This window comes from Falco naumanni, chromosome 12, assembly GCF_017639655.2.
Source record: "Falco naumanni isolate bFalNau1 chromosome 12, bFalNau1.pat, whole genome shotgun sequence".
Lineage (NCBI taxonomy): Eukaryota > Metazoa > Chordata > Aves > Falconiformes > Falconidae > Falco > Falco naumanni.
The window spans coordinates 21,766,141-21,794,136 of record NC_054065.1 but is presented as its reverse complement, the minus strand read 5'-3'; the positions used below and the strand labels follow the sequence as shown (position 1 = coordinate 21,794,136).

Here is a 27,996-nt window from a genome sequence, read left to right as displayed (position 1 = left end):
GCCCAGGGAGCCCCTTAGGCTGGAGGTTAGAAAGGGCTGTAGCCCTCCCGAGTTACCATCATTCCAGCAGCTGCTGTAGCTTCGGTAGCGGTAGGAGCTGTGAGGTACTTCACCCTGCCTGGCTGTCATAGGGACACCCTGCCAGTGTCATAGCGTACCCTTGTGTTACTGCCAGAAGCCTTAAGATTTTAAAGATTTTGCTTGGAAATATTATTATTATGAGAATGCTATTTTTCTTAAAGCAGAAGTTTCTTCAACCAACATTAAGTAATAGGCAGTGCATGGTCTCCAAGTACTCAAAAAGCAGTATGCTGTTGGGTTTTGAATGACTGTCATAATTTTTAAATTTCTATACCACGTAAGGGCTCATATTAAACTTGCAGTTGTTCTTGGTGTCAGAGGTTATTGGCATAACCGTTCAAGGAAAGCAGGACATCTTCAGAGACGGAAGACCCTTTGTAGGTCTTGTATTTTTACCAAGCAATGTTTGGCAGGATTTGATCAGATTGAGGAATTTAACCTCGGGGAACAGTGCTAAAGTCTGGGCAGATGGCACCAGCAGTGGGGTGCGAATTGTGTCAAGGGTCATCACAGCTGACAAGCTCTAAGCTCAGGACACAGAGCTTGCTTGCTCATGACCTTCTGGGACATCGCTGTCTGGAGTGCCAGGGGCTCAAAACCTTCCTGGGGCTTGAAGGGGTTAAAAGCACTTAGTTTCTCCAAACCCTTATGCTTGTTGCCAGGCGGGGAGGAGGTGCAGTCAGAGGTTCCCCTGCTGATGCATCCTTGAGTCTCCAAGTCTGCCAAGGTTTTCTCCATGGTTCTTCCTGCTCTGTGTTTGCCATTGCGTAGCACAGTTCACCATGGGTCTGTGGTGCCTGGTGGTGAAGTGGAGCCCAGGGTGGGCAGGGTGTTGATGCTGCTGCATGGTATTTTAGCGTAAAGTAAAGCCACATGTGGGGAGGGGGCTAAAGGGGAGTGAGTTTACCTCCCCAAGCCACAGCTCTGCCTGTGCGGGGGGCCCGGCAGGTGATGGTGGGGCTGGGCAAGCGCTGGGCTCGCTCACTAGGCACTGGCCCTGGGCAGATGTTTGCCAAGATGGGACCTAGGCCGTGCCCTCGCTGTGTCTGCAGCACCATCCTGAGAACTGAACCTGCTCACGCAGTGGCCTTGAGGCAGGATGCCAAGAGGTGGGCGAAGGCAGCTGAGAGATTGCTGAAGCAGCCCGGAGCAGAGATGTGACAAAACAAACGTTATTAGCCTGTAATTTCAGCAAAACTACCACCTCAGCACAAAACTATTACCACAAGAGTAAAGAAAGCCATAACTATAAATTAGCAGTAACATAAAGAACTGTCTCATAAATGCTTATTTTTATCTCTGTGATTTGGCTTACTATAAGGCAATCCTCCCACATACCTGAGACCCTAAAACCTTAACCCTTCCAGCAGCACTCTAGGGAAAAAAAAATCAACAGGATCTTCTTTTTTTCCTCTAAGACTTTCCTTTTAGATTCATTTACCAACAGTGTAGATGTTTCTGGTCTTCTAGTATCATTTCTGGTCGTTCTGTTTTTGCCACCTAATTTTGGAAACTCAAATGCACTAGTGCAGGGATGGAAGCTCTGTGGTCCATAAAAATTAATTAATTTTGTCAAGAAAGATCAGCTCTAGAGGGAGTGCTAATACAATTTAAACTTCACAGGTCATAACCAAAGTTGTGTTTCTATATTATTTCTTCAGTAAGCTTTAATTTTTTTCAGTGGTTGGCTGATGCACTTGTCAGCCGTGATTCACTTCAGCTGCCCGGCCATATGTAACGTTTTCCTGAAGTCGCTGTGGATGGGAATGCGCTGTTATTACCTGCAGGTACCACCTCACCATCGCTGGGGAAGGCGTATGCCTCGGGTAGCCCATTTCATTTGACCACTTTCTGAAAGGCGCTGGTGTGCGGGTACCTGGGGGGATTTACGCTCAGACGGAGCTGGCCCTGGGTATGGCAAAAGGTGGCACAGCCTGGCCTGTGGTCAAAGTCTGCTGTTAAATCCTGGCGTTAGCTTAATTTGCTCTCACCCAGACCTTTATGACTCCCAGCATAAGGAGTTTTTCGAGCATTCGGAAATTTGATTCCCCTGACTGATGCTGTCGTGTACTTTTCATCCTGTCGTTATCTGCCTTGGGTGCTGAGCGCATGCACCCTTTTCCTCCCAGAGCTGTAGTTCCCAAGGCCAGCGATGCTGACGTGCAGCAGGAGGCCTTACGCTGGTGAAGTTTGTGGAGTGGTGCTGGGGTTGCCTGCAAGTCAGGGCTTGACACTCTTCAGGCTCAGTCTCTTGTGCGGTGTCCTAAGTGTATGGGTCAAATCTGTTGAATATTTTCTTTCCCTTTTTGTCTCCTCCTGGGTATCGGTGGTACCCCTGAAAGCCTCTCAAGCTTGCAGCTGCCAGCGCTTGCCCGCCAGGCTGGGGTTGCCCGAGCTGAGTTGGTCCATCCACAGTAAGCTGAGGTGAGGGTGAGTCAAGCTACGGGCACCTGGGTTTCGTCTCACTCTCAGATGCCCTGGCAGGACCTGTGCTTGACATGACTGCATTTGTTGGAAGTGGAAGTCTCAAAATAGTTGTCTCATCTTTTCTTCCTTTCACGTGCAACTAACAGAGGAACCGCTCCACAAGCAGCTACTGGTGAAACTGCTGGATGCGGTGCACGTGCACACAACACCCCCGTGCATCCACATCTGCCACATCTGCCGGGGTCAGCCAGGATGCCCACTAGGGAGGGTCGCTCTCAGAGGTCCCTTATTAGCACAGATCATTTCTTGTATTGCCTATTTACCCTCATTCCTCAAAGGTGTTACAGCCTCAGAGCTCTTCCCAGGCTTTGCAGAGAGCAATATTTCAGCTGTCTCTGCTGGATTAAAATATATGCCTTGACTAACAAGTGGCCGTGTGCTGAGCCGGTTATTTTGCAAAGCAGTAACAGGCAGCGCTACTCATGGAAGGGGGGACGACTACAAAGCACAGGCAGAAGAAGCTGTGACAGACCATGCATAGCAATCTCCTCGCGCTTCACAGCTCCCTGAGGAAAATCGTGCCAGCATGCCCGAGGAAGGCAAGCCTCCCCTTAGCAAGCGTGAGCTGCAACCGGCTCAAGGATTAGCAGTGATGGAGGAAATTAAGCAAGCGTGCAAGAGAAAGGACAGGCCCTGTGTTATTGCTATGACTAATAACTATGAAAACCTGCAGCAGTTTTGTTAAGCTGTTCTTCTTCTGACCTGTGGTAAGCTGGTTATTCCAACTAAGCTGTTTTGAGCTCTGAGATGTGAAAGCGATACATGAGCAAAGCCTCGCCTGCCCTCTAATCAATGCAGAACTAAAGAGCCACTTAGCATAATCTCACCGTCCCCAGTAATAATGATGGCTGGGAGGGCTTTGCTGGTAAAGGAGAGGGTTGGGGGAAGGATGTGTGCGTGTGCGCGAGAAACTTGATTACTACAGCTTTGCAGTAGCCATTAAAGCCATATACTACATTTGTCAAAATTACTTGTAAACTTTGTCAGCCATCGCGTGTCTGTCTAGCTCAGTTTCAGAGCCACCACCTTGGATTTTTTTTTTTTGTCATTGCAGTCTTGTGACTTTTAGGATCCATCAGCAGTAGTGTGCCCCCCCACCCCACCCCCAGACCAGAAGGGCTTTGCCTTTGGTTCAAAACGGCCAGTGTCTGTCTTTGGCAATTTCTTTGTCAGCTGTTTCCTCGGTCCCTTACCCAGCTCTTCCTCAGCATTTTCAAGTCTCGTTTTCCCCCTCCCCTTCCCTCTTTTTTTTTCCTTTTGTAAGTGGGCTGGCTGCTTCAGTCTTTTCCAGATCTGCAAACCCCCACCTCTCCAAGACTGTCACAGAGGACTTGCTTGGAGGATGGCACTAATGGTTACTACACAGTTACATCAGGTGCCATGTGATAACAAAGACTCGGTTCTCAGGTCACGCTGGGGAACATGTCTCCAAGCTGGAGGTACAACCCACTATGTGTGTGTGACGTGCTCGAGCTCTTAACGGAGCCGCGTGCCTGACCAAGCGTGCCCCATGCCTTGCCTGCTGGTGCTGTACGGGCAGGATGGAGCAGGAACTGTGTGAGTGGGCTCGTTCTTGAAATGTGTATTTTAAAATAGCAGGACAAAGAGCCTCTGGAAAGACTGAAAGAAATCTATTTATCATATGATAAATATTTACAGTGTAAGAAACAGTATCTATTACTTAAATTGCCTTTGTTTTTTTTTTCCAAAATTGTGCAATTATGCAAACACTTCATGCTTCTGACTCTGGACTGCAACAGCAAGAGTCTAAAAGGAAGCATCATTTGACTTGCATACTACTCTTGTGAATGCTGAAGTTTCACCTTAACTGATCTACAAAAGGTGTATTTGCTTTTTAAACTCATGCCATTAGGGAACGTATGTTCCATGCAGTGCACACGAGGGACAGAAGTGACCAGTCCGCACTGCACCCATCCTGCAGGCTTCCAGTGCACAGCAGTGTTCCTTCACAGCAGTGGAGCACTTACTTTTCTTACACCAAACTGTAGCTTTTCAAGACCATTCTCAAGCCATCAGTCAATTTCAGCTTTATTTATAGAAACAGAAAAGGATACAAAATTATGAAAGATGTATAAAGCACTGAAAAAAAACCAAAATAATTTTAGTTCAAAATAAGCATACTTTAGATGACCTCAAGGTCATTTCCATATTGGAGTAGGAAGTTTTGCATGCATGCAAATTGGAATCTAATCACTTAGTAGCCTCTTGTTTCATGTAATAATGGTAATTGATAAGACTTAAGAACAGACTCGACTTTTTGCTTTAATGCTAATTCCACTTCATTAGAAAGTTTGAATTAAGTTTAAGAAAGTTCTTGCCCTTAGCTCAGGTCTACTCCAAAATGGAGGCCAATCTCAGATCGTTTTAGTAATTTGGAAGCTGAGAGTAATAAACTTCTTTGTAGCTGAGAGGATCCCTGTAATCATTGTAAGACAATCAGGAGGGCCACGTCTCTGGCCAGGCAGCATTCAAGGTAAGTCTGATTTTTAACAGTCCATGGTATCCCCTAGAAATTACTTCCAGGGGAAATCATGGCTTTCTCATGGCGGGAGGTGGGAATCTTTCCCTAATCTTAAACGGCTGGAGCTTCTGCTCTGAAACAGCAAGAGATGGGCTTCATCTCTGGATGGGTAGAAAGCTGAAACCTCTGCTCTTATTTCTTCAGGAATAAATGAAGGGGAAAAAGGCAGCGGCCATAGTTCTGAGCAGCAGGGACACCAGGAATGCATACACTAACCTGAAGCCTCTTAAAGGGACTGAATTCCTTGTTGAAGGGATAAACTTTATGAGACTTGGCTGGAGCCGCAGGAGTGATGGGCAGCAGGATGCTAACTGTGCCAGCAGGCTGAAATGGCTGCTGGGGGGCATGGAAGAAGTTTTGACATGAGTCCTTCTGCTTTGGGTGCAGGAAGCTGCTCTGGAAGAAGCCCTCTCCAGCACTGGTGGCCTTTTTCCAGGCCTAGGGGGAATGTCTAACTTTAGAAAGACAAACAGACTTCTGGCTGCTCTTCAACATCAGTTTAAAAAATAATAGCCTAGAAGACACCACTTGGCCAGACAGGAGCAGGGTCTCCCCTTCCCTCAGAAAACTGCGTGCTGAAGCACTCACGCAGCCCTGATGCTGGCAGGCAAGGCAGGACCTTCCCAGCTCTGGGCAGCCCAGTCTTTTGGCCAAAAGGCTGTTGTAACAGGTCTGGCTCATTTGGTGCCACTATATTGGACCATTCAGATTTTTTTAAAGTTCTTAAAATGCCACTGTGTCTTTAATATTGCAGGAGCTGATTGCCTGGACACTGCAGAATGAAGCGGAGTGAACAGATCTGCCATCCAGCCAGACCTGGGTTATCTCCTTTCGTAACATAAAAATACAAGAGGCAGACTGAACAGTTCCCTCGAAGGCGGGATTCACCCCATAATGAAGGTAATATTATATGCTTTAACACAAGGCAGAGAGTGCTTAAAGCCCAAGGAGCTGTAAGATCGTATTTGATCAAAAAGAAAAGCTGTTCCTTAAAAAATGACCTGCCTCCCTAATCCCCCCTTTTAAACAAACAAATAAAACCATTCCTAAGACTAACAAAAAAGGGCGGTGTTTTAAAGGCAAAATTTTAAATGAAGACATTAAAGAGAAAAAGCAGACTTTGCTACAGTAGGTAGAAAAGTAGCTTAAGGCTGAACTACTGCAGTAGTGAGAATAGCAAAAATGTTCTTATATTAGAAAGCAATCAAGAAGAACTGATGAGCATCACACCCTTTATGGAATAGTGTAAGTGCAGGGCACAGCCCTGTGTGCCCCTAGACAGAGTCTGTGAGAGACTGGGCTTTTTGAATTCTGCAAGGTAGGAAAATTATTTTTGCTCAATGTCTCAAAGGAGGCAGCAAAATATTGGAAGAAACAAAACCAATCTTCAAAGTATATAAAATACCTATTATGAGATGCATGCTTCCAATATACCCAGAGTCACAGAGATGCCATTTTGTAAAAAATAACATAATTGAAAACGCTTCATAATTTCTCCCAATCCCCAGCTGCAGCCTGTCAGTGTTTCTGATTCAATTCCTGAATTCACAGTCCAGAATCAACTAAATGAGCTTTTTGTTTTAATACATCGACCAAAGACTTGGTTTGGCACATCCTTCTGCAGATAGGGCATCCAGTGTAGAAAAGCCATCAACCTGTCTTAAAAAAAAATCATTGTTTTGTGTCACTCCTAATTCACAGCGTACGTTTGCTCCCATTCAATTCCAACGTGAGAATAGCAGTACAGGAAACCAAGAACAGTCAGTGTCGCCCATGGCCAGCCTATAAATAGAAAGACAGACAATCTTAGTCAGAATAATTAATGAGTGCTTCAAGTAGAAATACTCTTGGGATGACCAACTTATGATGCCTCTAATTAATTTTATTAGCAATTCAGTCTCATAAGTATGTAGAGCCAACCCACAAAATCTGAAAGGGGAAATCTGCATTGTCTAATCTTCAGGGCTGCGTGACCCCTGCAGCCCTAGTCTTTTCCATTTTCAGGGAACCGGACCAGATTTATTCCCACTCTGCACCTAAATGATACTCTCCTGTTTCAATCCTGTCCTTTGTAGCGGGTTGCTCTATCAAGCAGATCCCCGAATGAACCCTGACACTTTAAGATTGCTACAGCGCTTCCTAGGCACAAAGGGATGCATAGTCATAATGCAGGTTATTAAAAATCAGAACAAATCCAGTTAGCTGTTCTGCACGAAGAGTTTAGGGAAACATCTGAGCAAGACTGTTTTGGGTACCCTGCAGCTGGGTGTAAAAATTGCTGTATGTGCTCTACAGCCCCCTAACAGCTAATGGGGTCAGAACACCATTGTGCCAATGCAGAACAGACAGCCCTATTTGCCTTATGTATTCTTGCTAGACTGCTTTTTAACTAAAAAAACTGACTCCTCCAATATATAAAACTTTTGTTGGGGAAATGGCATGTTTTGCTATTACTTCATATTCTTTTTAGTGAAAGTCACCATCTTTTTACTTGAACTTTTAACAGCTAAAAGCAATACGCAGGAGGTCGCAAGCCAAAAGGTCTATTGCTTTCCAGTGGAGTTGTGGATCAATTGAAAAAACAAGTAAATGATGTTGCTTTTCTTCATACCTTTTATGTCATCTCTCTTCCCCTTCTCCATCCTCCTCCTCTCCTTAGAATTTATGAAATTAAGAGTTTATAGGTTGAAACCCACAGCATTAGTTCCTAATGTTTTTCAGTGCATTTTGTCTGGGGGAAGGGGGCAGGGAGGAAGGTGTCTGAGGTTTTTTTGGTGTGTTTTTTTTATTGCCATTGTTGATGTAAGAATTTCAGTTGTGTATGACTGGGTTTGTGCACACCGTTCTCAAAATACCAGCACCTGCTTTTGAAAGAAAAGCTTCAGTGCTCCCTCTTGGGCAAAATTCTGCTCTGAAGGAACCTGCTGGTAGGCATGAGATGACCCATTGGTCTGGAGAAGGGGAGGAGAGGGGTTGTAACCTCTCCACAACCCGATACTCCTGGAGAAGCTCTTTCTGAAGGTGTGTTTACAAGGTATTTTGCAGGCTGGCTTTGTCCAGGATTCAAGCCAATTCCAGCCTGGAGGCTGCTTAATTGTGCTAATGTCCAGCTGAGCCTTAGCTTAATACGCTGCCCGCAGCAGGGCTCGGGCTTGGTCCTGCGCTTCTGGGGACCGCACGTGCTGCAGCCCCTCCTCTGTGCTCTGGGAGCCTGGGCAGTGTAACACTTCACCCTGGAAAAAGTTATTTTCTTCCCCCTCCCCCCCCATGAATAGTGTGTTTGCTCCATGAATCTCTAATTGTTCTGGCCTTGTGTTGTGGTAAAATACAGTCTGGTAACCTGAATGATTTTCATGGAGACATTTCCAAATAATAATCACTCAGAACACCCTAAGTGAAAAGTATACTTTCTGTTTAATTATTTATTTCACAAAAACAAAATTGCTGAGGTATCTCCAAAGGGATTTTTAACAACAAAATAATCTTGTTTGTTCTTCGGTGAAATTAGGCTCCTGTAGATTGGATTTCACCTTCAACAGCAAGCTAAAGCCCAGTTGTGCTTTGTCTCCGATAAAATTGCACGTGAAAGTCTGTCAATAGATGTAATAAAAACATGTGTCTTCTGGCAGCAATATTGTGGTGGCTGCTTTATATAGACAGAAAGTTAAAAAAGGACCGAGTCCAGAATGGCCTTTTTTTTTTTTTTTTTAAGAGCACGTTTAGAAACTTTGCTAGATACATATTTTGCATTTTTAAATACTTTAAAGCTCTGGTACACAGAAAATGTGCCAACAGTATTCTTTAGTGTGACTTGCTGGTTATCCCCAGCCAGTGTTAAGAGATCTTGTCAGAATACATAGGTATGCACTGGAACTCTTTTCTAGATGCTTTAGATTTACGATAAGATTCCTCCATAGTGTCCGCAGCTTGGGTTCACGGGGCTCTCATGCCCCTATAATCAGGCTTCTGTTAATCCTCCAGGAACACAGGGAGTCTCTCCTGTACAGTAAGAGGTGTCAGGGGTCGCATTCAGCAGATTACCTCCTCCTGATCTAATTAAGATGAAAAGGAAGGGGGAAGACAAAATGACCTGCTTTGGGAGAGGGAAAAGGGGAATATTTTTAATTTAATCCTGTTACATGTATTCTAGGATGAGCTGCACAGATCCCAAAGCATTTCTTGCTGCACAGGTGGTAGCCAGCTCCAAGGGAGGCTGAAAGAGAAGGCACCTCGGCCTTGCTGGCCCTTTCCTGCCATACAGGGACCATGTGCACTTCTGCCGGGTGTGGGGAAATACATGTAGTGCTTCCACGGCAATTGAGCAAAGCAAAAGCAAAGGTATGTTTTGCATCCTGCTCCTACGCAATCCTCGATTAGCTCCGGTCTACTCAAGGCTGGTGCATTTGCACAAGTGCATTCATACCCGAGAAGTGACCCAAGGACAGCCTGAAGCAAGCAGGGGATCTAGACTGTTTTCACTCATCTCTTCCATTTTAGGATTGGATAGAAAATAAACCTGTTGAAAAGACTGAAGCACTTGGTCTGCAGAAGGTGATGGTGTAGGGAAGGACACATCGAGCAGCGCTAATCCAGCAAGGACACAATTTCAAATTCTGTGTAGCATGTAAATGACCTGCGCATTGTCCTGGTGTGTGACCTCGATAATCAAACAACAGCACGAGCTTCTCTTGCAAGGTAAGTTCACAGGAGCCTTCTCCTTGCTTAAACACTTTCTCCTTGTAAACCCAAACAATGAAACAGCACTGATGGTCTCAGATCTGCAGTTCCAAGGAAATCCCTCCTTTTGCCCTGGGCCAGCAGTGTAAGCTATGGTCTTCTCTTGGCCTTTTGCTGACTCCCATTCTGCTCCTACTCTCAAACACTAATCAAGGGGCTTTTCTTTTTGGTGGCTCCCCAGCTTTACCTTATCACCCTAAAACAGTGTCCTCACCTGCACTGTACTGTTCCCCAACTTCTGCTTGGAAGGGTATGTGCCTGTGTTCTAGATCAGTAGCTCTCTACAGAGCCAGACACATAAAATGTACTCTTAGAAACATCACTGGGGTCAAATCAAGCACTAAGCTGTTAGGAAATGATTGAGTTAAGTTTGTCTATTCAAAAATGTCACATACCACCTTAAATCTTACAATTTCTTCACCGTCTTCAGTAATTTGATTTTAGTCTTGAAAGCCAAGATTCATGAGACAACTCAGATTTTCATAACTTTTTGTAGTGGAAAGATAAATTAGTATTCATTAACATATATACTATTTGTAAATCCAAGGACTATTTCATATGCTATTTGCAAATCCAGCAATATTTGTGAGCTTTACCTGCACAGATTTCTTTTAAGACAGCTGGACTTCCCTCTTAACAAAGCAATGCTGGGTGAGAAACATTAAGCAGAGAACTTGGTCACGATTCTATTATACAGGTATGCTGCTCCACAAAAAAATCAAGCACAAACTCCTTTGTGAAGAGGACAGTGAATGCTGTGGTGAGGTAACAGCAGTGCTTTATTCATCCATCCATACGTTAACCTCCTCCCAAAGAAGTCTCCAGTCCCAATTAGGCACGGGGCAACACAGTTGCGCACAGATTATCTACTACCCAGTAGCCTTGCTGGTTTAAAACCATGTTTTGCTATGATATGTACTCAGCTTTCAGCATAGTAAATAGACTTGTTTTCGTTACAGAGCCAAGACAGAAGTAATACAAGCTAGCTGCAACAAGAACAGCTTTTGGAGTTACTCCTTCCTTTGGACTTCCTACTCCTCTTCAAGAATGCTTCTGGATACTTCGCAGACACCTAGAGTAAGTTGTTTCTGGCACACTCTGGATTTTCAAGGGAGTGGGGTAAAACTGAGCTTTAAACTCAAAAGTAACAGCCTGGATCACAGGTCTCAAAAGACCAGTTATATCCTCATTACCTCAGTTCAAATAATTTGAACCAACATGTATCTATAAGGAAGCTCTTTCAAATTTCCTAATCAGCTATAGAACTGCCCAAAACATTACTTGTATGATTCTTTTTCATATCCAAGTTTCACATCATCATCAGAACAACTAGGAAGTGACCCTATTTTCCTTCCAATTGGTGAGATGTAACAGAAAGGGGCCATAGCTCCTTTTTTTCCAAAACCACCTTAGCAGCTTTTAGACCTTAATGCTATTCTGGACCTTAATGTTATTCTCAGATGTGATTTGACCACAGCCCTCAGAAGTCTTCAAGTACAGAGCAGTTATTAAATCAACTGATGTCAGAAAAAGTAAACTCTTTGAAAAGCTTGACTTCAGGAGTGTGCATCTTACTTTGACTTTGATTTGGAAGTGCTATAACACTTAGCACTTGGGAAAATTTATCCTTAAACAAAAGTTCACATGTGACAAGGCACTGAAGCAGCTCCCCTGTAAAGTGGAATTAAGGAGACACAACGGGGAGGAACAGGCACCAATCCATCAAGCAGAATAAAAAGCCAAAGCAAACAGCATTTGAAGCTATGACCTCTTTTGCCTACAATTACTAACATCCTTAAAAGACCAGTAAAACCGCTACATTTTCAAGAAAAATAACATGTTCAAAACTAAAGCTCAGTTGAAAGAAACCTATTATCTAGCCCAATGTTTGAAGCGCAGGATAAACTCTGGATTTTTTAGTTTTAATTTCAGGTCTGTTCACTTCCAGGTGGACCCCTGCTGACCGTTACAGCAGGACATGTCCAACAGCATGTATTACAAACACTGTGCAGTCTGATACCAAATTACTCTTTAAGTATTTGGAAAAAGAAACCCTATTATTTTCAGCTGTGTTAGCATTCAGCCCGCAGATGTGGGACTGGATAACTTCAAAGCACATTAGAGGTGATCTAATTGGTTTACACAAAATTGCTCCATGCGTTGCGCATCAAGTTTTCCAGCTGCTCTGTACACACAGACATGATACGTACAGCCCTGCCTACTGCTGGGTCTGGGTAACACTGCATTATGCACTGTATTTGCACAGCTGAACAGAAACCTAACATTCATTGTACTATCTTTTCACAGATACCGTTCTTCTTCCAACAGACCAAGCTCAGTGTTGCAACGAAGAGAAATGGAAGAGACTTCTGGTTCTCCCGGAGTTCATTCCTCGTCTGAAGGTACTAAAGCACAGTATGAAAGGAATCATAAATTCCAAACCTTGGTTTAAAAAGTTCTTTCTGAGGGATATTCTTGTCCTTAGAATACACCCTTCAAAATACAGCACTCAGACGATAAATAGCAAATTCACCTTTTATAGAGGAGGGGCTTCCTAAAACCGCCTTTGACGTGCCTTAGATGCTAATTCCTTCCCATCTGCCTCCCTTTACTCACCTCTAACCAACCCAGACAGGGACCTGGGTATTTTCAATTATCAAGCGAAGAAAAAGAGCCAAGAACAGCCTTCATTTTCTAGCTTAACTAACTTTATCATACATTAAGCCAAACATTTAAGAAATTATATAGTAATTAGTAAATAATTAGTAAAATAAATAGCAAACAACTCTGTTCCCAGGTGTAAAGAAAACAGAAGCAATTATGGAAGCATTAGACCTATTTGGAATTCAGTAAAGTCAGCTTTCATGTTTTCATATATATCTATATCTGTCTCTCTACATATATATACATATACCTATTGCCCACTTCTTCAGTTTCTAATCAAATGCTGCTATTGCTGGACTCACCCTTAGCAAGCTCTGGGGCGGTTTATTAGTGGCTGACAGCATTGCCCTAAGCACTTTAGTGTTACAGCTCATCCAAGAACAAAATTCAGAGATGGGAGATACAAGCAGAGCTAGTACAAAACTGGGAAAAGCTCTTCTATATATTGAATTATACCCTCTCTGTGGTAAAGTAAACTTACTGTATTACTATATAGTAGGGCCAAAAGCAGAGAAGAATAGTCACGTAAGATAACAAATGAAGACATGTAATTCACTTTTTGTGTGGCTGCAGCATATATGCATTGCTTGCTATACTGAGGTACAGCAACTTAATCAGATCAACAGAAAATTTATTTATATATCTAAATCACCCAGCTGTACCCCATCCCAATCACATCTGCCCCATCTCCACTGATCTCTGTATACTCTGCTTGAGCTGGCGAGAGTAGGCAGTGATCTAAAGCTGATTTAAAGAATTTTCCCCCAGTTTATCCTCCCACAGCTCTGCAAGCTCTATACCACTTAGAGAATTTGATTAGAAATGCAGTTATTTTCTTGAGCAGTGCTATTAGAAGACTTTTTCTGTGTGCATCAAGTGCTGCAGATACAAGACGTGGCCAAGGAAGCAGTCTTCTAATTATTTAAATTCTTCCTACTCTCCTGGCATTGGTGATCAAATTTTTTTTTTTTTTAAATAATCCATCTTTGAGGATAGGCCCTTAAAAATAAAGTGCTTGCAATACTCACTGTAGCTGCTCCTCTTCAAATCCAGCAGAATTTTTAATACTTGAAATCTTAGCCTAATGACTAATTAAGGCCCCCAGTTTCTGGGTTTAAAACATAAAATGAAGGGGCTACAAGTTTGTATTATTCAAGTACTTAAATGCAGCTGGGGTGATTTTCTAAATTAATGACCAACTTAGGCGTTACTGTCTATGAACACCCTGTATCCTTGTGCAGGAGCTTTTACTAATAAACATTTTATTTTTGCACACTTCTAGTTCAGCTGCTGATACATAAACTTCTGCTGCTAACAAACAGGCCTGGAAAAAAGAGCTAATGTAGAGAATTTAACTTCCACTTTACTGGCTTCTTGGCTGTTGTGTGGGAGCACTCAAACCAAGGATATCAAATCACATCTAGAGAACAAGTCCTGTGAGGAGCAGCTGAGGGAACTGGGGGGTTCAGTCTGGTGAAGAGGAGGCTCAGCTGGGCGGTCCTTACCTCTCTCTACACCTACCTGAAAGGAGGTTGTAGGCAGGTGGGGGTCTGTCTCTTCCCCCAGATAAGAAGCAACAGGACAAGAGGAAGCAGCTTCAGGTCGTGCCAGGGGAGGTGTAGACTGGATACTAGGAAAAAATTCTTCACTGAAAGGGTGGTCACGCACTGAACAGGCTGCCCACGGAGGTGGTAGAATCACCATCCCTGGAGGTGTTTAAAAAATGCATAATGTGGTGCTTAGCAATATGGTTTAGTGGCAGTCCTGGATGAATGGCTGGACTTGATGATCTCAAAGGTCTTTTCCAACCTAAACAATTCTAGGATTCTACTTCCAGACATTCATTCAGGGATAACTGCAAGGATAGCGAGGCAAGATCCAGTACCTAGAGGATAATGAATTAAATTGCAGAAGAAAACATAGGGCAAGGAAAGCCCTAACCTGAACTGCTGCTACTTTCGACCTCCTCATTGCACACGTTGCCAAGGACAGGCAATAAAATCTGCCAGCAAATGCACAGCCCTCAAAGTCCCAGCTGGGCATCTCCATCCTCTCACCCCACGTACGGCAGCACCGATTCACAGGGTCTGTATATTCAAGATGCCACCTTCTCCCACTATTGACTCCCAGCAAACAGCTCCCACATCTTTCCACTGCAGAGCAGCAGAGTGACACAACCAAGGGGAACCAGCCTGGGAGACTCCAGACTGACCTTAATGCTGTAGATTTCCAGGTGCTGGAGATACTTAAGCTTCAAGTGTGGGTAAGGTCCAAATATTTGGGAAAAGTATTACTGTACAATAAGAAGTATTTCAGAGGAAAGCCAGAGAAATGCTGTAAGAATAAAAAAAGCCGTCCCATACAGCATCTGGAAACAAGACTGAAAAGGACAAAATCCTTAGCTGCCAGGTCTAGATCTGAACCTCAGCCAGGTATACCGGCAAAAGCTTCCTCTTCAGTAGACATGAAGTAGTTTCCAGCTAAAGACATTAACAAATGTATAACATAGTAGTCTACTTACATTAATTTTAAATTATACTGTCCTGGAGAATACTTACAGCTGTGGCTTTCTGAGGAGTACTTACCACTGCTGAGAAAAACTGAAAATGGATCAGTAGCAGTCCAGGACCATCGTTCGCAACACAGGATGACTGAAACTTGCCCCTATCAGCATTACTGAGAGCAGAAAGCTGTAGTTTCTTAGTGTTTTCTCAATGCAAACAGGTTTTATTTAGCAGAAAGAAGTCACAAAAGTTGTGGCTGTGTGGAACCACACTTTACCATATCTAAAGTCATTTTACTTCTGTGCTTGATGGCACTGAAGAAGGTTATGTGCTGACAAGGACTTTCTTAAACAAGAAGAAATCAATTCAACCTATGTCAGGGCTAGGGCTACCGAACATACTTTTTCCTATTAACTAGCTAAGGTGCAAATAAACAATTTCATAGACAGAGCTCAAAAGATAGGCCTATCCTATAGCTTTCATAAAGCACCTCTCCACACAATTCAGTGATGATGCCAAAACTATTTGCATTGCATTAGATATGTACATAAATAAATAACCTGCTGTGTTACTTAATAATGCTGGTATCTGCCTGCATAGATTCTACATTTTGTCTTTGGAGCCAGAACCTCATTTACTGCTACTTAACCATAATACTAGCAGCTCTCCAGGTACTGTACAACATAGATCAGAAGCATTATTTCCCCTGTATGTATCACAGAATGTGAGCAGGATGATGCTGGTAACTTTATTCTGTATTTCTTGAGGATTTTTTTTGTGGTATTATCTGACCATATTTCTACCTTAGGCATTTTTACTTCTAAACATTCTATAAAGCACAAAAGACTCATAGGACTTATGCCTTCTGCTTCATGTTTTAAAATAAAGCTTCACCCTCTGCTAGTTTTTCCAGCAGAGAGAGTTCGTGGAAAACAGCCTGAGATTTTAGCCAGTAATCCCGATCTCATGCATTTCAGGTTGACCCTGGAGTAATTCAACTAAAATCAAAAGAATCAAATTCAGCGGTAGCACAAACATGGATTAAGTGTAAGGAAGACTGCTTAAAACTGCCTGGAAGAATGTTTCTGCCACAACTGCTAATAGGAAAGGAAAACTAAACAAACAGCTTTAGGTTTCAAGATTAAGAAGGGGCAAATCTGTAAATCCAAAGCAACCTTCCTTTTCCCTCCCAGGTCTTTAGTTGAAAGATTACACACAGCTAATGTGAAATCAAAGCCTACAAAATATGAAATCTCAGTGTTGTTCATGTATTTTTAGAACAGAGACAAAAGCTTTGAAAAGCATTATTGTAAATAAAGATGCATTTCTACCTGGAAACAAGGCTAAAGAGCTACCTTTTCAAAGTGTTATGCAAAGAAAACATTTTAGAGTAATACATCTGACTTGGCATGCATAAGGACAGCACTGCCCTTATCAAATGTCTACTCAAGGTGTTCCCAGAACAACCTCCTTAAATACAATGTGAACAATTACAGAAAGATAACACTTGCAAAGATTTTAGGGCATTTTTCACTTGTAATTATTTGCTGAGAGCATTATAGGCGCCAATCAAAACATCAGAGCCACAAGCCTCTTTTTGTCACAGTTGCAAGATGAAACAAGAAAATAGAGCTAACTCCCCAGAAGAATATGAGCATCCCAAAAGCAGAGCTGGGAACGCTGCTGCTGCCTAGCAGGACCCTGAGGCGAGCCTGTCTCTTACTGAGCAGAGATACTCGTGTTACATATATATATATATAAAGACATGCTGAGCAGAAGGGTGACAACTTCCTCTCCACTAGAGCTTGAAATTTCAGGAAGATTTCTGTATCAATCTAATTGGAGTTCTTGGATTTAGGTTTGTATGCCAGCCCTTTTGCATACAACAAAAACTTCTCTAACCTTTTGGTGCTAGGGAGTTCTTGAGTATTCTCTCAAAAGCAAAGGATTTAAACCAGGGATTCAGACAGGTATCATCAATCATCAGCAAGCAAACATTTGGGTAAAACAGTGAAGTACTGTAATTTATTTCCCAAACCAATTTCTAGCCAAGGTACCCTGGAACAGTCATGAATATAAGATGCTTAAATGATCATAAAATAATTATTTTTTCAATATAAAGAATTACTGAAGGATGAATTATTCACAGTCCCCTTCCTACCTGCAACACACTTTTTAATCTACAATTTTTCCTTGTCATCCCCAAAAGCATTTACATTCCCAGACTGTTGCAGCAATTCTATGGCACTGCCTTGTCCCTTACCAGCATTAAGAATAAGAAAAAAATCAGACAGTGTGACAAATTTAACAACTATTTACAACCACCTACACTAGCAATAAACAAACTGCAACTTCTTATCACAGAGCTCTCTTACCTGAAATGTCCTGTGTAATGAAAATTATATGACTTGCTAGAGCTTAATGCAGTAAGAGAAGGGCTGAGAGCACATTGGTAATTTACAGGAAGACTGCATTTGAGATAATTGCTATATCAATGTAAAGCTAGCACTACATGTGAGGTCATTGAACAGAGTTCTCACTTAACGGAAATCCACACATCTTGAGGGATGGAAATGCATAGATAAGGTAACCAGGCAATCTTGCAATCGCTCACTGAACCATAGCAATTGATTCAGGACTAAAGCATTTTTAATGCTGCTAGTTGCAGGTTGTACGCAACCTGCTTGTGTCTTGTTTTCACAGCATCACCAAAAGGAAAATGGCTAATGTGGAGTTCAGGCAGGCAGCCCTGGAAGGACAGGGGTGCCTGAAGGCAGTGTTCAGCCAACAGAAAACATTGACAACAACCAATCTCCATCACATTAGTGGCATATCACATGAAATGTAAAGCTTGCGTGCAGGTTACCTGCAGGAAAAGGGTCACAACAGGGCTCACCTCGGTTGACCAGTTTCTAATAAAATAATAGTTTCACTTCTCACCTGCACAAGATGGAGCCACGCTGCTGCAGCCCATATAATCATAGCAACTGAACAGAAAAATCACAAGTAAAATAGTTCAATTACAGATAGTTTGTGGGTAAGATTAAATACATTTTAATTTTTGGGAAACAAGTCTGTGTTAGTCCACCACGAAACCATTTGAAACAAAGAAACTAACTTAAAATTATTTGAAAGATATCAATATTTAAATTGACTTCAAGGTCAAAATTAGACAATATGCTTGTGTCAAGAGTACATCTAGTAAATTTTGGGAGGAAATACCTTATTCCTTGCTCTCTGTGCGAATTAGAAATGCTCTCTGTGACGCAGAGGCCAGGGAGTATCTGAAAATACAGGTCTGCCTATGAGAGGTGTGTAAACATGCAGCTTATCTGGAGCAAAAGCTAGCAAACCCATTATCACCTACATCAGGAAACACAGATTAGAAATACCCAGGTAGCTACATCAACATGCTAAATCTGCCAGGGAGCTCATTTCCTATGCTCCACTCTGCTTTCCTGGGATCTGGTCTCAGGCCAGTAAGCAGCCACCGAGGGGAGGAAGTTTGATTAGCACAAATCTGAGCGGGTTACCTACCAGTGTGGTAGCGGAGATAAAAACGATTCCGCCAGCCTGAGCCCCTTCATCTGTACACTGAGGGTAACAACACTTCATTGCCTTGTAGGTGGCTCAGAGGAATGCACATGGAAAAGTGTTGTTATAAGAGCCTAGCTGCTTTCCTTACTTTCCTGTTTTAAGAAAGCTTCCTGAACAGCTGCTGAATGGGGTCACTCACAACGTTCCTTTTGGGTAAAGTGGCTGCACTGGTGGAGCAAAGCATATACAGGAACAAGCCTGCAACTGCAAAAAGATTTTGTAAAAAGAATCCCCCACCTTTTTACAAAGATATATGTTTAGCAGCATATTCCCTTTTCTAGAAGAAAAAAGCCCCTCACAACCACCACCTCTTTTACGTTACATCAAACTATAACCAAGTAAAACAGTATTACTATGCTTTACCAGAAAGTTAGTGCTTATATTTAAATTCATTTAATAAATTGCAGTTTAGTGCAATGAGGTAGACTCCTTCTGTGTGCTCCCCGGGCCCACTAAAACTACAAGGAGCACGGTCTGATGTATGGCTGTTATATCTCTGTCCCACCTGTGCTCTGCAATTCAATGTAATGCTGCAAACCTTTAACAAGACTGCTGATAGCACTAATATACACATTTTTCTCAAAACAAACACACACATACACATCTCCAGGGGAAACTAGTGAGCTATTTATACACATCAACTTCGTAGTGTTCAACTAGATACTTGTCTCCTTGCCCAGGTGTGCAACGAAGTGACGCTTCAGTGATTCACAGCCTCGATCATGTTTGCTGTTGATGTAAAGCAGGAACAGATTAATTGCAAGTCCGCTGTACAACCCCCGGCTAAGCGACACGACCCTGAGGGCAGCAAGGGGTGAGGGGTGCATTTGCTCCACACCCTCACCAGAAGATGACTGGCCTTATGTGGATGTCAGGGACATGACGGCACCAGCAGGGTCTCATTGCCCTGACCAGACCTAGCAAGGGCCTCCACGTTGCCCCTGTATTTAACTGTATAAAAGTATATTGTTTACGCATATACTGTATGCATATTGTGCCTGACTGCGACTTAACTTTCCAGCTCCACCTCAGCCCTGTCTCATCACCACCGCCTTGCCCAGCCCTCGCTGCCCCCTTGGCCAACCCTGGCTGACCCCAGTGAAGGGCTGGGTCCTGCCAGCCCTGCTGCTTCCGTGCTTCCCCTTCCTGGTGGAGCAGCCTCGACGGCAGAGACTAGGCTTCAGCCACTGTGGGATTTCTCCTAGTGCTAATTTCACGTCTCATGGGAGAGAAATATAATGAGAACTGGCTATGAAGCAGTCATTTCCATTTGTAAATGGGATAGCACAAAGGAAGAAATGAGAACAAATTTCCATATGTACAGTCCCTGCTAAACAATCATCTCTGCAAACCTCTCCACAGCACGCACGGTGCACGTTGCCTTCTTTACAGGATCAGCCACACAACCAGAATAATTAATTAATCTAGGCACCATCACATCAGCTCAGAGGATCTGATATAACAAAGCTGGATCTGATCTGTTTTATTTCAAAGATCACAGTTCATGCGAAATGGCGTGGCCACACAGATTAGTCATATTAAATATAATTTGGGGATAATTAATGAATATTGCATCTCAAGTAGGACCAGACCATGATCAGACATCTTTGTTTACAATCACTACATGTCCAGACAACACTTTCTCACATCCCTCTTTTTAGACTAAAACACTCAGGTGGAGAAGTAACCCACCTGAGGAGGAGAATCCAGTGGCTACAGAGGGCTGGCCAGGCACGGGCGAAGGTGCTGTTGGAGCAGGACGGAGCGCTGGGCTCGCAGGGCAGCACAAAGCCTGGCCATGTGGGCACGCAGGGCCTTGGCACGGGATGGACCATGCGCTGGGAAGAACAAGACATGAGGAACAGCTCTACAGGTGACAGATCAGTGGCCCTGTTCCTCTGTTAGCATCATGCCTCACGTCACCATTATGGTAAAAAAATGACCCAACGGTAATTGGGCTATGCAGTTAATATTTTTAGCAAGGCATAAGAAATGTGAAAATAGTGTATTTTAAAATCTGAGGTGAACAAAGTATCTTATTTGATCTGATCTGGGTATGGTAAGGTGGCAGAAGGAAAGCCAGCAATGGAAAACAAGCTACCAAGAAAGGCAGCCATGATTTTGTGTAGAGGACACAGTAAAAACATGAATGGGGTTAATTGGACTGGGAGTGGCTTCATTTTAGTCAGGCTTGCCAAAGCTAGAGGTTGGCAACCCTTGGTAGGCTGGTGAAAGCATATTGCCAAATGAAGACGCCAAGGTGTCCATCATTTACACTGATTAGATGGAGAAGATCCAGAAGATTGCCATTTTGGGAAGGAAGAGACAGGGAATATGAGAGACCGCTCACCCTGCTGAAATAGGCTATCTTTCTTCTGAAGGCACTATTAGTCCTGACCTTGACAAGGAGATTAATGCCAATTTCTTTGGCAACAATTAGGATACCTAATAGAGAGGACAGAGGGTTCATACTCGTCCCTTCCCTTTTATTTTCAGTTGGATCTACTACTGGTTCTACATGAATTATTGCTAAAAATCAATGCCTCATGCTGAACTACATATTCTGGATGACATGGAAGAGTTTCTCAAAAATTTATGCATGGTCACTGGATGCAGCTGGTTTTTGCACAGGAAAGTGGATATTTTAAAAGTATCCATTTATTTTATTGGTTCTTTACTCTATTTGGAAATTTAAAATGCACAAACTGGTTGTTCGGCCACCACATATTGCCTTACTCATTTCTTTTAAAAAAATCTTTTAACTAGATACTGGCGCACCCAGTATAGATTTTGAAAGTTCTGCTTTTTGGATCAAATTTTCTGACAAAGTTTTAGAATCCTTCATGTCTGCTCACACTATACTCATTGTATGGGCCAAGGCTGCTCAGATGACCCTCTGTTTCCCCTTTGAAGAATTATTTTGCACTGGGATTTGTCTCAGTGTTCACTTTGCTACAGAAATGCAAGACAACTATGGTTAAAAGACCTTCCTCTGTCCTTTAGTGTTTCAGTGAGTTCTGGACTCAAGTGAAGAGCTCGGCTGCAGTCAAAAGTTTGTCATAACAAAGAAATCTGATTAAATAAGAGAAATTTATCATTTGGCAGGATCCTTCAGCCATTCATAAAAGAAAAAGTCAAACACAATAGTTAATGTTTTGATCAGAATGCTTAAGTCTTTGACTTGCATGCTTGATGACCTTTAAATTGCATTTGAATACATTTCAGTTACCAAGGCAGGAAAATTACCCTGGCAGATGGACCAAGGTCATTACCAATTTACTAACAACTCTACCTTCCCTTTTGCTGAAGCCCCTATATCTTCTATGACTTCAGAATAATAAATAATGTAGCTTAATTTGTTTTAAATCCTAATCCAAACTGCAACAGATGTTATAATGGTTGGGTAGAATAATTAAGAGGCTGTAGCATGTCTCTATTTTGATTTGCTCTTGGAGGCCTCAAAACACAATGAATAAAAAGTACAGAGGAGGACAGAAGCAGAAAGGTGACTCAAATGTGTTGGCATCACTCTAGATAAAGGCTGAAAAAATAAATATCAAAGGGTTAAAGTGAAGCGCACAGAGCTCAATCCCCACTCCCAGCTAAAAATTGCAGCAGGAGGATTATGACATAGTTGCCATCACAGAAACATGGTGGGATAACATGCATGGCTGGAGTGCTGCAACCGATGGATACAAACTCTTCGGAAAGGATAGGCTAGAAGGGGAGGTGGTGGGGTAGCCCTGTACGTCAGGGAGTGTTTCGACTGCCTAGAGCTTGGTGACGCTAACAACAAGGTCGAACGTTTACGGGTAAGGATCAGGGGGAAGGCCAACAAGGCAGATATCCTGGTGGGAGTCTATTATAGACCACCCAACCAGGATGAAGAGGCAGATGAAACATTCTGCAAGCAGCTGGGAGAAGTCTCACTATCACTAGCCCTTGTCCTCAGGGGGGACTTCAACTTACCAGATGTCCACTGGAAATACAACACACTGCTCATGAGTGTGCCTCAGCACGGACACTAGCTCAACTTGCCTTGTGCCTTTGGTGTGTGCGTGCATCCTGTACATGCAGAATGGATATCGAGGGTCATATAGCAATAGACACCCCTAAAAATCATCGCTTTGTACACTGCAGTTACTACTGACTAGGGTAGCCTTTACCTGGAAAAATGGGTCCAGTCTTTTGAGCCTTCTTTCACAGCTAATCATGCCAATTTTGTTTCAGTCTGAAGACTGAAGTTAGTCAACAGCAAAGAGTTGTAGGCTTGGTACAGGTTGACCAGCAGCTTCATTACAGCTGTAATCTTACTACTGTGGAAAAATTTTATGTCTTCCCTCCTAGAGATGTAAGCAGACTTAACCTTCTATCTCAGTCAAGTTTATCGGAACATTACATACAAATGCTGCCAGTAGCCAACTTCTTTAATGAAGGCAGCAGTACATAAAGCTGAACTGAAATATTAATTACATTACTCCTGCAGAACTCATATGATGGTAGAAACACTCTGTAAAAAGTGTTTAGTAAACGTTAACTTTTTCTAACAAAATAACCACTATCTTTGATTAATGGAGATCTGATCAGACTATAAATTAATTTTGAATTTTCTATAAATTGTCATGGAAGTAATTCATGTCATCTTTCAAAACCAGTACGAATTTGTCAAAGTACTACATGTAATACAAGGTCTTGATGTAATTAACTTCAGTAACTAAAGTGCTCGTAAAACGTCTGTCCTTGGCGAAGTACTGCACTGCCATGGTCTCAGTTTCAAGAGAACTGATGGGTCAGCACTTACTATTGTAACAGAAGTACAGGAGGGTTACTGTAAGCAGTACAGTTGTTTTATATAGTTCTACAGCTATTTTATATACTACTGTGCCTGCACTGAAATGAAATCATAGATATTTTATGTAACACCGTAGACAGCGTGAAGATACAGAAAGTGCAAAGTGTAAGCAGGACAAAAGACCCCCAAATCCACCCTTATTTTTTCACAATCATGCTGAAGACTCAGCATTTTAAGATGTGACACCTGGGTATGCAGTGGGTTTTCTTGTTTGTCTTTTTTTACTTTGTTAGTGGCCATGCTTATAGTAGTGCCTGCACACCATGTTGTAGCAACAATACCTATTGCATTTGCTGGGGTAATAATTATATTAGACTAGATTCCCAAAGGGAAACATGCTTTGCCCTGGGAGGCTTCTGCTGGAGGCTCACACTGGAGCTGTTCCTGATGCTGGACTCAGCTCTGCCTCCTTTGGATGCTGCTCTATGGCTCAGAGAGTCACTACATAAAACCCCTAGGATTTTCTGTATCCTTGTGCCTTGCACACTCCACTGTGGCAGAATGAGAGAGGGGTCCACTCGTGCTTCACAGACTACATTTTGTTTCTATCCAGTAATTGTTTAAAGTAAATCATACTTTCCATCATGGCCCGAGCAGCAGAAACTAAACCAAACACATCGTACAGATCTTCCAGCTCATCTTTAGCATTCCCTAGGAGCCATCAAAAGCCCAGACCGTGCAGAGGACTTCTCAGTACTCCACTTTACCTGAGCAGTGGGCAGCAAAGGCGAGGGCAGATTTTCAGAGGAATGAAAAAACCCCACAAACACAGACAAGAGGATCATAAAGGATCCCTAATCCATGCATGACAGATGTGTACACCAAGACAGACAACCCTGGAGGGAAAAAGGAGGATGGGACAGAAAAAGCTATTTCATTTCACAAGATACATTTTGCAATTTCTTCTAGACTCTCAACGCAGGTAAATGCTGACTCTCCGAGTTTCTCCTGTCCTCATCTCACAACCTTTCATCAGCAATAATGTTACTTAAAAAAGAAGCATGAGATAAAGCTTGTGTATTTGACTGTAATGCATGAACCAGATTCACTGAGACAGATCAGCAGTGCTTACTGCAATGTAGACACCTTCGCATTAGTGCATGATCATGACTTTTTAAACAAGGACTTACCTTTCTAAACTTGACATAGGTCAAACAAATTGAGAGATGGCTAAGTGATGGCAACCCTTTGTATATACAATACAGTGGATTTTGCATGCACTGCTCTCACTGAAGACTTTTTACTTTCAGCTCAAGAAGCCAATGCAGCTCAAGAATCTTCTAACACTCCTGTGTTTCTGCTTCATGATCACTTCTGGTTCTCCCTTCTGTGCTACTCAGCTCCATTCACAAACCTCGAAGAACTTGGTGTCTAAGCAGCGCTGTGAAAAAGCACATCACATGGCGGAATGAGTGCTGACCTATTAGTGACTGACAGCAGGCATGACAGCCAAGATGTATTCCCAGTGCTGCTATTGACTTGCTACTTCTCTCTGTGCCTCTGTTTCCCTTTGGTATTTGTAAAGCAACTGGAATCACAAAATTCTTCAAATGTTTAGGTCATAAATACAATACAGGACAACAAAAGGACACACCTGTCTATTGCCTTATTTTACTGTCTATTGCCTTATTTTACTGCCCAGAAGCCTGGCAGCTACTGCAACTTTGAAGCCAGCCAAAGCAGATTCAAATGACTTTAGGAGAAGAAACCATGCTCGCTTTCCTCAGGAGCAGCAATTAGAAACAATGCAGGTTTATAAGAATAGGTGTTTTGGGATGGTTTTGAGCGATTTTGTCCAACGTGTTGCCAGCACAACACAGGGTTTACTGCAATAAAGACAGGTTCTATTTTTTTTTTCCATAAATGGCATCATGATGTAAGATTTGCATCTCATCAAGCAGGTTTGCTCATACAGTGATGTGCACAGAGCTTCACAACAGTGTCACCTTCAGTCAACATCAGGCTCACTGGAAAGGATGCTTTAGCAAAAACAGAATGATCTTGTTGCTGCAAGGAAAGGTCTTTAACCCCGGTGGCTGCAACGGGGTCTGTGATTTTACTGTTCACCATAAGGCAGCAAGATGCTATCAAATGCCCTAGCAAAGCTATATGTCCCTTACAACTAAGCTGCACACATCAGGTAGCAGTATAATAAGGTTCAATCACTGTGTTACATCATTTTGCTGGTAGAAATTACAAGAGTATTCCTGCCGTTATATGCTGTCTCAACCCAGGGAAGAGTTTCACTGAACTGGTACAAAGCATGGATTTATGTGAGATGTCCTACTGGTACAGCCTGTGGGTATTCCTGTACTTGCAGAGGTGCCCTCTGCATAGGTATGGCCCCAAGCATATGAATTGAGAATACAGAACCAAGCATCAGCTAGACAGAAATCCCTTTGTGGTTTTTCTCTCTTTGAAAAGTAGTCCTCCAAAGAAGTCCCAGACTAACTCCAGACATTCTTTAGGAAGTCATTAGTCCTTGATAAACTTTGTGTCTTGAAGTTACTCTGCATCCCTCAGGGCTAAACTCTCCTAAATGCAGTGGACCAGAGCTTAACTACTATGGCTCTCACTCTGTCCCTTACACCAAGAGGGAGCCATTAGTAATTTTCCCCCAGGAAGCACAGTTCATTGTATGTCAAGTATAAAATATTTTTTGACTCCTTTAGATTTTTTAGTTTTGTTTTGTTTTGCAGCATGACACAGAATAAAAGGCAATGTGCATTGAACTGTTTATGTGATAAAAGACAGGACTGCCGCTACAGAAGTTGAAGCAGCTCAACAGCTGAAAACAGCAGCTTCCTGCAGAGAATTGATGTTACAAAACTTGGACTCATTTTTGGAGTCAGGCAATTGATCTTCAGCCCAGTACAGAGCAGCAAGTGTATCGAACACAGGCTGTGTAAAATTCAGCATGCAGCTTACCCCAAATTAGTTTCTTGTGAGATGGCCTCACCACTCACTTGGAAAAAATTTCTTAAGAACAACACCTTGATGGTGTTTTCTAAGACTGAAAGTGTATATGAAAGAAATAAGGCTGACTGCAGTATCGTTTAATGTATCTGGGATAAGCTTCTACTAAAATTTTCATATGACATAATAAGGCTCAGATTTAAATACCCTGGTCTTTGTAGAAAATTAGTTTACCTGAGAAAAGAAGATCCAGACATTTAAATCTGGTACTGACAAAATGGTAAGGATTTTGCCACCAACCTTCAAGGAAATAGGACCTGGTTGCCAGGGCATGATGTTCTTTGTTATATGGTGATGAACACTCCCAGCAACTCAGGCAAAATTTAAAACCACTCAATAATCTGGGGGACTTAGCTTGAAAGCAGCTGAAATATTGATGCCTACCTCACCTTGGAAATACACCATTTGCTTGCCAGAGTTATTGGGGAACTTCACATCTATGAATACATGACAAGACCGTCTCTCACAATCCACTGGCCCGTCTGCCAAACTATCCTCCACACCCTCCCATTTGAAAAAAAGGAGTACATTTAGTATTTTAATAAATAGAAACACTTGAGTATTAAAGTTATGTCTCTCCCTAGCAAAATAGTTGGGAGTAGAGGACAAGAAAATAAACAGAACTTTTTATCTACTTCAGTGAAAAAAAGAAGACACAATTTTGCATAGACAGATCAAAATACTACCGTAAAATGAAACTGTTTAACAAATAACTTCCAGACTTCTGTAAAGTATTAATCTCCTACTCTAACTTTCATGAAAAGCATTTAGAAAACAGAAGGTGACACATGTGTCAGCTCTGAATCTGTAAATTGCCCTTGAAAATTTTTTGCTATAATTCCTCCATCTACCAGCTTTTTCACAGCAGCATTTGGTTACATTACAGCTACTGACTTAATTTACCTGCACGATCATTCAGTGCATGGAAACTGTCCCACCCTTTCACCATCCCCACCGTTCTTCTCCAAACCCTGTCAGGCTCTGCTACGTGCTTTCTGCTATAGGGAGAAGGCTGCAGGGACTACAGAGCTCAACAGTAGCTTGAATGTAAAAACCAGAGGGTTTAACAGTTGCCTGTATGTCAATCCTGTGGTGTGTAAAAGTCCCATCCAGGACTGATAAATGTGGCCAGGTAAAGCAGAAGAAGGAATTCCAAATAAAGTAATAGGCTGTAAAAGGAACAAATTGTGGCAGCGACAGGAACAAATGCAGGTGGAACTGTCTACAGAGCAGATACCACAAGAGGAACAACTGTCTGAGAAGCAGGCCCATATAGCAAAGCTGTCATGTTGAAATCAGTGAGAAAGACTGGTGCAAAATAACACGACATCAGAGCAGGGGCAGCAGAAGGGCAAAAGCTACTTTCCATATTGTGCAGACAGAAGTCTGCTATGCTGCCTCAGAGCTATGCAATAAATCCATATATGCTTGAGCCTTATGCTTACAACTGATAAATGCTTATATGTGATGCATTTATGAACTTGCATATGGTAGGCTCAAGCACTGCAGGAACCCAGCCTAGAAGCAGATGAGTCTCCAAGCCAGATACTACTTTT

At 42.6% G+C, this 27,996-nt stretch overlaps 1 protein-coding gene across 1 annotated transcript in view; it reads right to left on the bottom strand.

Annotated features, from left to right (window-relative positions):
• Positions 1 to 5,155: 5,155 nt before the first annotated feature.
• Positions 5,156 to 27,996, bottom strand: part of HHAT (hedgehog acyltransferase) — a 161,384-nt gene continuing 138,543 nt past the window's right edge. The window contains exon 12 of the mRNA XM_040612122.1: positions 5,156 to 6,892. Within this exon, the coding sequence (XP_040468056.1) occupies positions 6,801 to 6,892 (92 nt within the window). The 3' untranslated portion in view covers positions 5,156 to 6,800. The remainder of the gene's footprint in view (positions 6,893 to 27,996) is intronic.